The sequence below is a fragment of the Balaenoptera physalus genome (assembly GCF_965194825.1).
Source record: "Balaenoptera physalus genome assembly, chromosome: 16".
Lineage (NCBI taxonomy): Eukaryota > Metazoa > Chordata > Mammalia > Artiodactyla > Balaenopteridae > Balaenoptera > Balaenoptera physalus.
In genome coordinates, this window is record NC_138898.1 from 80085281 (window position 1) to 80099882 (window position 14602).

Genomic DNA, 14602 nt, shown 5'->3' on the forward strand with positions numbered 1-14602 from the left:
ACATTACCAGAGTTAGTGATCATCTAGACAAGGGGTGCTAGACGCCTGAAGAGAGTCCCAGGCAACTGGACTTGTACAGCTCCCAGGGCATTTGGAAGCGCAGTCAAGGTTGACACTGCTGATCAAGACACCTAGGTGGAACGCAAAACTGAACGTCCTTGCCACCTTCTGCCACTGCTGGAGACTGTGACACTTCCTGAAGTCACACTGCCTTTTAAGGAAAGAAGGTCTGCTTGGCTGTGAAACCTCGAGGAAGCCACGTCCCCTTGGAGAAGTGCCACCTACTTGGAAAGTGAGATCAACGATCACCTGTAAAAGATCTCCAGCAGTGGCCAGAAGTACCAGTCCCTCCCTGGATGCCTGCGACACCTGATGGAACGAGATGACTACTGCCCTGTGGGATGTGGCCCGGACGGCTCTGGGGGCCAGCAAGCTCGCTTGAATGCTGAGCCCCTACGTGCCTCTGGCACCCACGACACACTGGCTGCCTGAGGCACTGGGGGACCGACTTCCAAGGAGCTAGGACTCCTGGGGGCTGGCGAAAGGAAGCTCCTACTTGTCAGTTAAACAAAAGAATAATCCACAGCCCCCTTTCCAGTGTGTACTTTCACTGTCATCCAACAGCCCATTACCATGTCACAGCGCAGCGCACCCTTCCGTAGGTCACTTTGTTTAAAATGACATGGATAATGCACATGTCAGCAAGCTGACAGTCCCAGCCGTCCTTCAGAGATAAAAACCTCAAGGCGAGAGCCTGCTCTTATCTGGGGGACATGCATTGGTCTATCATCCAAGTCAGGCAGAACATGATTTCTCCAGAGAGCACTTTCTTCATTTCCTGATTTTAAGGAAATCAAATAAGCACCATTTGTCTTCATCTGAATATGCTTGACCTGCTCAAATGATGATGTCTCGCATTTTATAACGGGCTACATATGCTGAATTCAAATTAACGACAGCACAAAACAAGAGCCTTTAGATCTCTCTTGGAGGCTGGCAGCAGAGAAGGAGGGAGAATTCTAGGCTTGATGGAAAGATCGTACCAAATACTAACCACAGGATTCTGAGTAAAATCCACCAGCACGTAGGAGGTGAGAGTCAGAGAACACGGCTCAGGAAAGCCAGCTGTGCAGGACAGATCCAGAAACTGGGGACGGGAGGACTGGTACCTTCCTCTTGGTGCCAAGCAATACAGAAACCACGGTATTCAGGGAACTCTTTTCAAAATACATAGAGTGGGAATAAAATTGGAAAGAAATTTGGTTGGGGGGTTGGGACAAAAGCTAGAAAGAAAGACCAAACAGACAAACAATCCGTTTGCCTCAGGCAGCAGAACGTTCACTTTACCAGGTTGTGATGCTATCTTCCGGAAGCCCCCAAATCGAGCTCCTTTTCTTGATCCGTGTTGAACTGGATACAAAGAGGCTGGTGGCCATCAGCCTTGAAACAGAGCATGTACCTGCTGGAAGAAGTGCCCTCCCCCCGACCATCCACCTGGACGAGAAGAGAGTGGTTCCCACCTGACAGCCCCAGCCCACCTCTCCCCCCATGAAGACACTCCTAGAAACAAACGATTAACATTTCTATCAAGAAGACCAATATGTACAGAAAAGCAGGAAGAAGCATAGGGGTCAGTAAAAGAAATGCAGGAACGACATTATAAATGCATACATAGTAGCGGGTTTAATGTTCCAATCAAGGATAAAACAAGAAAAATAAGGTGGCTATTAAAATAAACAATTTCCTCTTTTAAAAGCTTCTATAAAGTGAAAACCTAGTGTCACATATACGCAACATTAAAGGGCTTATTTTTAAAAAGTGGGGCTCACAAATTCAATGTTATTTCTTATCATAGGCAATGTCACTGTGTGAATAAAGCCTGTCTCTGCAGAAGAGAGGTGCTGTCAACATGCAGCTGGCACCCCCCGGCCTGAGGCTGTGTGAGGGAGACGCGGTGTTCATGGTGCTTGTGTACTATGCCCACAGTGGGGGGACGAAGGGGGGCTTACCTTCTCTTCCTGGTCACTATCGCTGTCACACTGAAAAGGAAGACAAGAGAAGAAGCATTAGTGCAAAAGTTGAGTACGTTTTTGCTATTGCTACAGAAAAAAAAAAGCAAGACAAGTAAAGGAAATAGGAAACATTGTCTGAGCTGGAAAGTTTCTTCAGCTCAAGTGCTGTCAACAGAAACAGAAGCAAAATGCCGAGAAGTTGCTCTGTCGAGCTCATCTGATGCCGGCGCTCCGTGGCTCGTTCTGTGGTCGGTTGGTCACGCCAGCGAGCACCCCTGCTGCACGGCGGAGGGGACGCCCACAGACGAGCCAACCGGGCCAGAGAGTAAGGTAACTCAAGATTATTCAGTGGGATTCAGCGCAAAATCAGTTTCTTAATGGAGATGCTCCACCTTCAGCTAATGCGAATGGAGCTCTCCCTCTCTCTCCTGGTGCTTTTCTAGAGGAAAAGAGGTAAACCTCTGGGCGCTGCATTCTCTCATCTGGGCTTTGAAAGGAACAGAACACGTTCAGCAAGGCCCACCACTTGTGATCGCCCAGAGAAAAGGGGGAATATTCTCTGTTAAAAACATGCCAAGAACAAGAGGTCAGGGTAACAAATCAATGATATGGGCAAAGAAGAAAAAAAAAAAGTTTTAGGGCAGGAGACTCACACCGTATCTAACAGATTCCAAATTCCAACTGTTGACCTCGGTTTCAGAAGACCAGAGCATGATAGTTAACTCAAAGCTTTGGGTTCCTCATTAGAAGTAAAGGAAAAAAAAAGAACACAAATTTTCTTAAAAACCAAGAGTGTTTTGTTATCTAATATTTGATTTTTTTTTCTTTTTTAGGTCCTCTCTCTACTCTTCCCAGTTTTGTATCTTTGGGCCAAGTATGTCCACCCAGCTAAGCTTATTTCCTTATTTTTCAAAGAAAATAATGATGTTGGGTGAGATTGTCATTAAGATGACAAATTAATTTTTCCAATAATATGTGTTGGAAGCTTAAGCCTTATGACAGGCTATAATGAAAATGGAATCAAAGATTCTGCTCTCATGGAATTACAGACTTAATATTAGTTAATACAGTTTAAATTGACTGAGACCTAAATGATTTTAACAGAGAAGCAAGTTCTGTAATAATAACTAATATTTTTGAGTGCTTACTATGTGCTATATACCATGCTAAGCATTTTACCTCAGTTATTTTATGTAGTCTTCCACAGATCCTATAAAGTGAGTCTTACCATCCCCACTTCACAAGTGAGACAACTAAAGCACAGAGAGATTACGTAACTTGCGGGAGTTACGAGAGTATGCAGCAATCATAAAACTAAACCTGAACTCAAACCAAATGTGAGTCTACAGCTTGCCCCCTTCACCAGCACAGGACACTTCCTCTTGAGGGTGAAGTTTAAACTCCTTCAAGTGGCATTCAAGGCCCCGGGCAGACAGCCCCCAAACCACTTTTCACACCGACTGTTTCCAGTATTTGATTTTTAAAAAGCGGGTGTGTTCTGTCAGAGTAAATAACTCAGCATGTAAATACATCCATTCGTTCACGCAGCAGCCCTTGATTAGCGCCGCAAGCTGCTCAGACATTCAGTCAAGACACAGGACTGGTCCCTGAGCAGCTTTCAGTTTCACAGTCGAGGTACCCAGTGTGACATGATCAGAGATATACCTGCTCCATGAGGATGAATCTTCCGTGGGGTGGAGGAGAGATGGTGTGCCGTGGGGAAGGGCCCAGGTCACGGGGAGGCCGGGTTGGCAACCCTTACAGTGTCTAGACCAGCATGGTGCATGGCTTGAGAAAGGGCAGAACAGATGGCAGGGCAATTCTGAGGGGAGAACCAACAGGGCTTGATAATACATGGATGTGGGAAGCAAGTAAGAGGGACGAGTTTACGACGATGCCAAGGTTTTTTAGTGTGGCCACCTGGACAAGGGAGTTGATGTAGCTATGAACAGAAACAGGAAATAAATTTGCTTATATGGCAGCCACTGCTGGCTACACACCCACAGCCATTCACAACTCCCTTCTCCCTAGTCTGTACCTTCTCCTGACATTTCGAGATTGAAAAAGCCAGCTATTCTCTCTTTCCCAACTTTCCTTGCAGCTAAGGGTGGCCGTAAGACCCATTTTTGGGACTTGAGGAAATGTCTGCTGAAGGTTCTGGAAAACCCCTTTCTCCTCAAAAAAAGGAGAAAAGCAGAAAGCACTGCCTCTTTCCTCTGAACATCACTGCATGAGGATGTGATGTCCAGATCTGTGGCAGCCATCTTGCAAAAATGAGGCCAAAAGCTGAAGTATAAAAACAAGGGAAGAAAAATCCTGGCACAACTGAGACATGTGAACCAACCTCAGAGCAGCCTGCCTCCGGACTTTTTCGTTCAGATAACAGTAAGTTACCTTATTGTTTAAACCACCATTAGGGTGTTTTCAATGGAAAGTAACAAAACCCCCATCCAAACGGACATCTTGCTATATTAAGATTCAGTTTGGGGACTACTTCTTTCCAGCCTAAGCTGTCTGTACAATAAGCATTCAGGAACTCACATAGCAACCTCATGGCCTGGAGGGCTGTAACATCTTCTGCTCTTCCCACGGGCTCCTCAATACCACGGGTTTATCAGAGGTTTGGTGACAGTGCTTTAACCACTGCATGGTTTTCAACCAGGCTCCCAACCGCAGATTGTCTTAACTTACTTTCTTCTGCCTGATGAGTGATTGCTCTGTTACAATAAGTCAAGCCAGCGGAGAAAGAAAATGGGTGCGAAGAAGACCCTGAAGGCCTCCAACAGCAGACGGAAGAGGAGCAGCAGTTCTCCTGATTGTGTAGTTTCTCCATTGCCTTTAATTAACTTGAGGTTCCTAAGTTCCGGCACATTTTCAAGAGTGACAAAGCATGATTCAGGAGGGGTGTGCAAGAGAAAAGAGGCTCTTGCCAGGCAGGCTCATTTCCCCAGATGTTCACAGCCCACCTTGTGAGGTACTCAATGGCAGCTGAAGGCCGAGGCAGAGGATTTGCCCACACCCCCAAGGACTGGTGTGCAGGGGATAGAAGGAGCGGGGAGGACAGCAGGGGCAAAGAATCACCACTGTCCACGCCCCTCCCCCCACCCTAACAGCAGTATGTCCCTGGGAATGGTTATTTCTATCAAAGTGTCAAGCTTCCTGCTTTCCAACAGTCCAGTTCTAATTTCAAGGTCCACTTAATTCTGCATCAAGTAATTACTGATATACCCAGAAGCACCTTGTCTCCAGAGTTAAGCATATGGTGAAGAACTGAGACCTACTGGTATCCATTATGGAAGCAGCACGGATGCCAAGCCGATTAAAAATGCTCAGGCTCCCCACACAACACGCCGGGTGAGTGACAGCCCCTCGACAGGGCCAGTCACAGAGTCTGCCAAAACAGTCTGTGCTGCACTGGGGCCCACATGGTGCGCTGAGAAAACAGTTCCATTTCTGGTATTAAATTCCCATACTGACCCGAGGACTTTGCCGTGAGCTCAGCAGGAGCGCACCATCCAATTTACAGCTCCGCTCTCTGGAGCCTCGAGTGCCAGCCCCTGGCAGAGACGAATGATGGTCAACCCCTCCAGCTCATAAATTATGCAAAGGCAATAAAGGCACTCAGCAAACAGCGCCGAACGTTTGCCTAGCCTGGCTCCTAACACGCTCTGCAAAAGCCAGAAGCTCGACACATACAAGAGGTCTATTCCACTCATAAAGGGGGTTTGTTGACAACCCCAGACGGAAAGCGAGCCACAGTCCTAAGGAGTCTTTCTGCTTCGCTGGCAGAGGTTTATGGGCCTGCTTTATGAAAAAGGGAGGCTGTTTTATAGAGTCGGTGTGGGTAAAATTCATGGTCTCAAATTCACATTTAATACACTGTACGGCTTTCACACCCTAAGTTCAATACGTTGCGGATTTCTGGCCAAATGATTCTTGGTCTTGAAAGGTTAAAAGAAGAAGTGTCTGCTCCCCACTCCCTAGATACCCACTCCAATTTATGAGAGTTCACATAGAGCCACCTCCTGAGTCAGGTTTATGTTCTGCATGAGGCCGGGAAATGGAAAAGGCATGTCAAATGCAGAAACGGGGTCCCAGCTGATTTGACCATTTTAAGCATTTTGACATCGGGGTCCTGTATTGGTTTATTAGCAAACAGGTTGCACACTAACGACCAGCTTGAGATGACAGAGTACTCTCCAGGACTAGATTTCAAAGCCCTTTGTGAACAGCTGAAAATATTTTCCTCCATTTTAAAAGCCAGACAGGGAAGAATTCTCGGTCACTCAGCCTTCAGACAAAGACATGACCCCCAACCCACCAAAGACAAGAGAGGGAAAGAGGAGGCATGAAATCCAAGCCACATGCCTCGAATGCAGAATTAGAAAGAGACCAGCTCCTAACCTGAGTACCTCCGGTCATTCCAACCCATCACACTCAACTTCCTCTTCACCTCCTCTTCCCTCTAGCTTCCCAAATTAGAACCAAACTTTGGAGCCACCTTCTTCCTTTCCCAGACAAGTCCCACCTCTTAAACTGAGCAAATAACCAACCAACCCCCTCCCCAATATTTCCTCCTTTTGAAAATAAATACATACGTATTAAATACTTTTTTAAAAAATCACCCATCAGCCTACCATCTACAAATAAACACTGTTAACACATTTGTATAATTCATTCCTGTCTTTCCTCCATTCTCTACATCCTTCACTCACAAATTTTAAGAGATGAAAATAAAGTCCTACTATTTGGTAACCTGCTTTGTTTTTACCTAATATGTCAAATATTTTAGTCTAATGAGTAATATTTGCCAGTAACATCACGTTTTTTAAAAGGCTGCACTGTAATCCACTGTAATGGATTGTAAATAATCTAGTAAAAAAATTCCCTAGTGCTGGAAATTTGGAATGTTTCCATTGAACATGCTGGAATTTTTCCCGTGTACACATTCACCAATATTGCTCTTTCCTAGTATCTGTTCACAGCCCTTCCTTTTCTGCATATTCTTTAATGTCATTGTTTCCCTAGAGTTGCATTTGCAGGTCTCTCGTTTCTATGATTTCCAGGGGAGTCCCTAAAGATTCCCTTGGTTCCAGCTACCATGTATATGTTGAGACTAAAAAAAATCTCTATGCCTACCATTTGCCAGCTATGTGACTTTGAGAAAGTTATTTAAACTCTCTGAGTCTCAGTTTACTTATCTGTAAAGTGTGGGTAATAACGGCATTTCCCTCCTAAGGAGATGAGAATAAAATGAGTTAACACATGTAAACAACTTAGGCATAGTACAGAGTAAGTGTAGACAATTAATGTTAACCATTACTAACATATGTTTCTGTTTGCTATACCCCCTTCCTGAAGCCCTATAAACACCTCAGGCTCAAGTATCCATCTAAATCCAGACGCACCATCTTCTACTCACCCCACACCTGCCCCCTCCCATGCTGTTCCTGGTAATGACATCACCATGCAATCACTCAACTGCCCGAGTGAAGAGTCTTGTCAGCCTCCTTGATTCCGTTCTTGAGCAGATCTATCTTTCTCCCTCACCCCACATTACTGGTTCTACTTTCTAAATCCTCTCCATCTTCACGGCCATGGCCGCTGCTTTAGTTCAGGCTTTTATTTTATCATTACAAGAGGCTAATGACTGCTTTCCAGGGCCTACAGTCTCCTTTCGTTTCTAATCCAAGTCCTTACTGACCGGAGTGGATTTCCTAAATTCCAATTTGATCATGACACTTCCGATGGCCGAGAGGGCAATGAAAACTCTTCACGCTGTTTCCAACTCTCCCATTCCCCACTGCTCCTCCAACCCAGGGCTACCCGGGCTTTCTTTGGAGAAGGACCATTTGTTTTTGTTCTAATTTCCAATACGTTTTAGACCAATACTTTGTAAGATATAATAAAAAATAAATTGCTAGAAAAATGAAAAAGGAAAGCAAAGACACGTAAAAATATGTTACTGTTAGATTTAAGAGATATAAAATTATTCTACTGAATTGCTGTAAAAGTTCCCAAATGCTTACTCTCAAGTGCTATACTAACCTCACAGCGGATTAGTTACAAACAGCTCACAGACGGGCCTTGGTCTGCATCCACTCTTTGAGTGGTATTACCCTAACACATCCCTTGCTCCAGTCACACCCCAGCACACTCGGTCACACCCTCTGGCCCTTCCATCTTTGCACTTAACAATGTCCTCTGCCTGGAATTCTATTCTTCCAAGTTTCTACCTAAAAACTTGTAATTTACCTTTAAAAACAGAGTTTCCTCTGATCTTCCAATACTCTTCCTAGAATTTAAGAATTCTTAGAGGGCTTCCCTGGTGGCGCAGTGGTTGGGAATCCACCTGTCAATGCAGGGGACATGGGTTCGAACCCTGGTGCAGGAAGATCCCACATGCCGAGGAGCAACTAAGCCCGTGTGCCACCACTACTGAGCCTATGCTCTAGAGCCCGTGAGCCACAACTACTGAAGCCCGCGTGCCTAGAGACCGTGCTCCGCAACGAGAGAGGCCACCGCAATGAGAGGCCCGCGCATTGCAACGAAGAGTAGCCCCTGCTCGCCCCAACCAGAGAAAGCCTGCACGTAGCAACGAAGACCCAATGCAGCCAAAAAAAAAAAAGAATTCTTAGAATTCCAGTACTCTTCTTAGAATTAACTGCTTCTGTCTCCATCACTTACAAAACTGTATTTTCACTGTTGGCCACAACAGTCTTCCCTGCTACAGCGTGTGCTCTGTGTAGGTAAAGGGCAGTGCCTTGTTCACCTTCCTCCAGGCCTTGAGATACAGCCGATGCTCAATCATATTGATAGATCCCTCTCACTCATCTTTAGAATTCCTGATTTCATGCAGCATAAGCAAACTATGATTTAAAAGACAAGTAATTCCAAAGAAAGAAGGCACAGGAAACACTGACTAACTGCTTAATACAATGGGGTGTATGTTTGAACACACTGGGCAGACTTAAAATTATTTGCAGAACCAAGGGAGTTGGGGCCCAGAAGAAAGTATCTTCCATTAAAAGGCCCAGACAAGACATAATTATGACTTTATTTTACTTCTTCAAAAGCAAACATTTCTCATTTCCATTTGGGAATCTCAACATCTGTGTTTTAAGACTCTGATACATATAGAAATAAGCCAAGGCCTGCGACACCTCTCTGCCTCACTCAGAATGATGGAACGAGATGGAATTCCAGGGACCTGGTGATGGAATGCATTCTTAAGCAGAAAGTGGCAATCATTGAATATATCACACACATGACATTGAGGAGGGCACTGCTCTCTATTCTGCTCAATGGACCTTGCTGGAACAGTTATTTCGTATCTCAGATCCATTTATCATTGCCACCAAAGATGTCAGGGCTGAACACCATGGCTGAACAAAGTTATTTTATTCTTCTTTCTGCCTAAAGGAAATGAGAGGAAAATGAGGGAGAACCCCAACTTGTAAACTATAGCACCTAACATCAAGTACAATTTCACTTTGCCAGTGACAAAACGAATCGATTCCCCCTTTGGGGCAGGCGGTTTACCTAAGATGGTAAAGACATCCCTCACCTAAAAGCAATTTCAGAAGAAGCCACCTGCAGAAAACATGACACTTACTTTCTTATTTAAAGAAGTGAGGTAGCAGCATGGTGACTAAAAACACGTACACCACCATCTTCCCATCTGCCCAGTTCCTTGTACATGCAAAAACTGGGCAGTATTTTGTACCACATATGGCAACTCTGATGCTGTCTGTCTTTTATCACTCCACATAGCCCTCCTTTCACATTGTTTTCTTTTAATTAATTAATTTATTTTTGGCTGCATTGGGTCTTCATTGCTGCACAAGGGCTTTCTCTAGTTGCAGTGAGCGGGGGCTACTCTTCGTTGCGGTGTGTGGGCTTCTCTTGTCGCGGAGCACGGGCTCTAGGCGAGCAGGCTTCAGTAGTTGTGACTCGCGGGCTCTAGAGCGCAGGCTCAGTAGCCGTGGTGCACAGGCTTAGTTGCTCCGCGGCATGTGGGATCTTCCCAGACCAGGGCTTGAACCTGTGTCCCCTGCACTGGCAGGCGGATTCTTAACCACTGCGCCACCAGAGAAGTCCCTCACATTGTTTATGTTGTTCTCATACTGGCTTTGGACTGTAAGTGAAATTTAAAGCTATTGGGGCCCTAGAAATAAAAAGAATATTTTAACTCTGAAAATGGTTTGGGGTTTCTCACTGTAAAATGATATCATTGGTTCCTCTTCCCCTGTACTTTCACAATAACTACGTCTGATCAAATAAAATAGCTCAAAAAAAAATGAAAGTAGGGGACTTCCCTGGTGGTCCAGTGGTTAAGACTTCGCCTTCCAATGCAGGGGGTGCGGGTTCGATCCCTGGTCGGGGAGCTAAGATCCCACATGCCTCATGGCCAAAAATACAAAACATAAAACAGAAGCAGTATTGTAACAAATTCAATAAAGACTTTAAAAATGGTCCACAACAAAAAAATCTTTAAAAAAAAAAAAAAGAAAAGAAAACCTAATCAAAAGATGTGTGTGCCCAACAATAGTTTAAAAGCTACTAATAAAACTTCTGACAGTTACAAAATGAGCACATTTGAAAATAATATAAGGTCTATATATTATTAAGGTCAATCTTCAGCTGTTCAGGAGGTAAAATGGAGAACAAACTTTCAGAAGCTTCTGGAATTCTGTGCTGGTAACCTTATCATTCCTATATGGGGATTTCTCAGAACCTGGCATCTTTTCAAGTTCTCAGCTTGAACTGGCCAGAGTTCAAACAACCAATGTGATCTGAGGGGGCTAAGAGAAAACTTATTTTCCCTCCGGGGTCTCTCAAATGATCACACATTTTCTTTCAGTAAATAATTTTAAAGTGACTACTGTGCGCCAGGTTCATTCTGACCACTGATTAGAAGTGCAAATACACTGCCAGAAATCAGGTCGTCCAACCTGAAGTGCTCCAGCTCACAAATTAATTTTCAATATTTTTTCTTTTTTGTCACCTGGAAATCCAGGTATAGAAAAAAACAATTTATATGCTGTAAATTTCCACTTAGCTCATTAAAATACTGCGGGGTTTTTGGAAATAGGGGAAGAAATGGATATTTCGCAAACTTCTGAAGCGTTCAGCACTTTTTTTTTCCTTAGAAGAAAGGAAGTCACATTTTGCCAGGTATAAACATACATAAACTCCGAAGATGAAATGTACTTAAAACCCAGAGCTCACAAGCCTCAGTGACTGCCAAAATGAGAAAAATGAGTTTCTTATCCAAAGGTAAAGCAGACAGTCTAGGGCCCAGTGATTTGTAAACCATCTCTTTTAAGCTTAAGCAACAGATCCTTTGCCTCTCTGTCATTGATTTACTGATTCTAAGTCATCAATAGCATTAATCCGTACCTGCCTGGGGACCTATTACAAATGACTTTGAAGATGGTGTGAAGGAAGAGTTTATTATGAGACCACAGTGTTATTACCAGGGAGACCTTCTCTGTTATCTGCTTTGGCAGGATTCTATTTGTGACCCCCTGTAATGCTGCAATTTTCCCTTTCTAGATCATAGCTGCTTGTTCCTTTGGGTGGGGCCTGAGCCCCCTAGGTTTGCTTCAACTAAAGCTTGGCTCTCTTCAGAGTCCTGTGTGAGCTAATAAAACCCAAATTTGCTGATGAGGAAAAAGGAAAAGTATGTTATGGGTTAAAATAATACAAGAGTCTATTTTTTCCGCTGTGTTGTGATCCATAGAAATCATCCTGAGCCTTTTCCCTTTCTTCTCTGCCTGGGAAGCCAATTGCTTTGATTGCAGTGATATGAGCTAGCTAAAACGACTTGCCCTTGCTTGTGAGGCAAATGGAACATGCTAATAGAACTTATCGCATTACCCGATGCAAAAGTGCCATAGCTCATTACTTTAAGATAAAAGGATATCATTGCAGACGGCAAGCAGAATTGACTTTCTGAGGCCCGACTTGATGATGATTTAATCAACTGCTCTCTTTCACTTCTCATCTCTGCGCCTGTCGGTTTCACAGGTGCCGTTAAATGAGACACTCAGAAAGTGAGCGGAGGGAAAGAAATTGCTGTCATTACTTTTCAAGAAAGGAGGTATGCAAATTTTCGACAGAAAGATTGCGTTCATAATGGGCCTGGTAAAATACAAGGATCATGCTTGACAGGTGAGGGCAAGCCATTTGTATGTCCTTAAAGCAGAGCAACCTTCCTCATTTAGAAATGTTCTCGGTAAGAGAAACGACAAACGAGAGGCCTGGCGGGGCCAGGGGAGCGGTGGGGTGGGACCACACAGGGTTGGCCGGCACTGGTCTGAGTTCTAGAAAGGGGTAGGGTGCTTGAAGTCTTAGGGAAGCCAGAGCCAGATGAGCCAATAACAAAGCCTGGTTGCTCCTCGTCTGAACCAAAATGCCAACAAGCTCTTGAAAAGACCATCTTACTCTCCTTCATCTGTGACTGTGGAGCCAGTTGGCCTGGGTTCAAATCCTGCCTCTACCACCTGTGATTTGTCTGTAGGACCTCGGACAAACAACCTGCCTTTCTGTGCCTCAGTTTCATTAGCTATCAAATGGGGCTATTGATAGCATCAACCTCATGAGGTTGTTGAGAGCATTCACTGCATTAATAAACATATAGTAATAATATATAATAAATATATAGGTAGTACACATAAAAGGGATTAGAACAGTGCCTGACACACAGGAAGAACTCAAGAGGTGTTAGAGATCATTCGTTCATTCATTATTCACCAAAGAGTGAGGTTTTAATTAAAAAAAAATTTTTTTAAGAGTATGTGTGTTGGGACTTCCCTGGTGGCGTAGTGGTTAAGAATCTGCTTGCCAATGCAAGGGACAGGGGTTTGAGCCCTGGTCCAGGAAGATCCCACATGCCGCAGAGCAACTAAGCCCATGCGCCACAACTACTGAGACTGAGCTTTACAGCTTGTGAGCCACAGCTACTGAGCCCGCCTGCCACAACTACTGAAGCCCACACGCCTAGAGCCTGTGCTCCACAGCAAGAGAAGCCACCGCAATGAGAAGCCCCACGCACCAAAATGAAGGGTAGCCCCACTCGCCGCAACTAGAGAAAGCCTGTGCGCAGCAGCGAAGACCCAATGCAGCCAAAAATAAATGAATGAATAAATAAATAAATTTATTAAAAAAAAAAAAAAGAGTATGTGTGTCAGGTGCTGGAAATCTAACTGGCTCTAGTTTAGATAGAATATAATTCTCCACTGATTTCGCATATATGTCTTGCTCCCTGGCAGATGGTGAGTTCCTCAGAGAGTAGTCTGGTGTCCTAGGAATCATCACAGGGCTTAGTGCAGTTTTAAGGATCCTAAAAGATGCTCAACAATGATTTGATGATTTATGGACTCCCTCCCTGCCTCCTTCAACGCATTCCACATATCAGATACTTCCTGTGGCGCTCCAGCCCTCAGAGGAAGCTCCTCTCAGCAGTAGGAAATGTCTGTCTTTCGGGAGCCTCAGGCGATCACCATGTGCCCCAGCCAGGGGGAGGACTGGTGCAGCCACTCTGCAAGGACAGCCTGGCTTGAATCACCTTCAGGAAGGCAGAATAAATCTGAACAGATTAGATGATCAGGGTGGTAAGAACAGAGGTGTTTTTTCATCCACTGCGCCTTCAGTAGGTAATTGTTCTATTTTCTCCAACATGCAAAGTAAAAGCATCTTTCTTAAGGTGCTTGTAACTCCGAGTTCTTTTTCCCTAGGTAATGAAGCTGCTGCAGACCATTCTTCCTTCAAGCCCCTAAGGTTGTGAGGCACTGAATGTAGCTCCTACTTTCCATGCTAAGTGGTGCCTACACGATTCAATTCCCTGTCAGAGGGACAATGTCCACCTCTGGCAAAAAAAATTTAAAAAAGGGAAAAAGAGGAGGAGCCACAACAGCAGAGCAGCTCTGAGCTGCCAATTTCGGAAAAGCCTGGATCCTGAAGTACATTTCACACCCATCTCTGCAGCACAGCTCTTTCTGGGGAGGGATTCTCACTAGGAACTGTCTCAAAACATTTTCCCCTAAAAATGCCAACCAACAGCTATCAGTCATTAAAAAAGGATGTCCCAACAACAGCCCTGGAAGGGAAGTATGATGACCCCTCCACTTTCAAGATGAGAAGTGAAGGCTTCCAAGGGCAGAGGTAGTTCTGGAACCCAGTTCTGTCCTCCAAAGTTCATGTTCCCAGCAAGTATCTTCCTGACTGATGGCTTGGCAGAGGGTAAGTAGAGGCAAGCTGAAACTAAAGAGGTTTCGATGACGTAGGCAACAGTGAACGCAGCCCATCAGCCACGTTTCCACTCTCCCCGAGACGGCTCTCCCTTAAGGGCAGGACCTAGCACAGAACCCGCACATAGCACGTGCTTATTAAATCTGACGCTGACCTCAGTTCAGATTCTGACCCCTCAATTTAGCGGCCATGCAGTCTTGGGAAAGGTACTTAACATCTTGGAGCCTAGCTTTTTTTTGACCTGTAAAAGTGGATGATGTATACTCCACAAGATTTTTTTGAGAATTAAATAAGTTCAAGCATGTGAAAGCAGCCAGAGAGAAATTCTAATAGTT

General features: G+C 44.7%; 1 protein-coding gene and 1 long non-coding RNA gene across 7 annotated transcripts in view; one reads left to right on the plus strand and one right to left on the minus strand.

The window, feature by feature from the left end:
* AUTS2 (activator of transcription and developmental regulator AUTS2) overlaps positions 1–14602 on the minus strand; it is a 1112861-nt gene that overhangs the window by 316170 nt on the left and 782089 nt on the right. For all 5 annotated transcript variants that reach the window (XM_082432283.1, XM_082432281.1, XM_082432285.1 and 2 more), the window contains one exon: positions 2010–2039. In XM_082432283.1, the coding sequence (XP_082288409.1) occupies positions 2010–2039 (30 nt within the window). The remainder of the gene's footprint in view (positions 1–2009; positions 2040–14602) is intronic.
* The window catches only part of LOC309646275, a 638120-nt gene that overhangs the window by 184979 nt on the left and 438539 nt on the right, over positions 1–14602 (plus strand). The gene's annotated exons all lie outside the window — the stretch shown is intronic.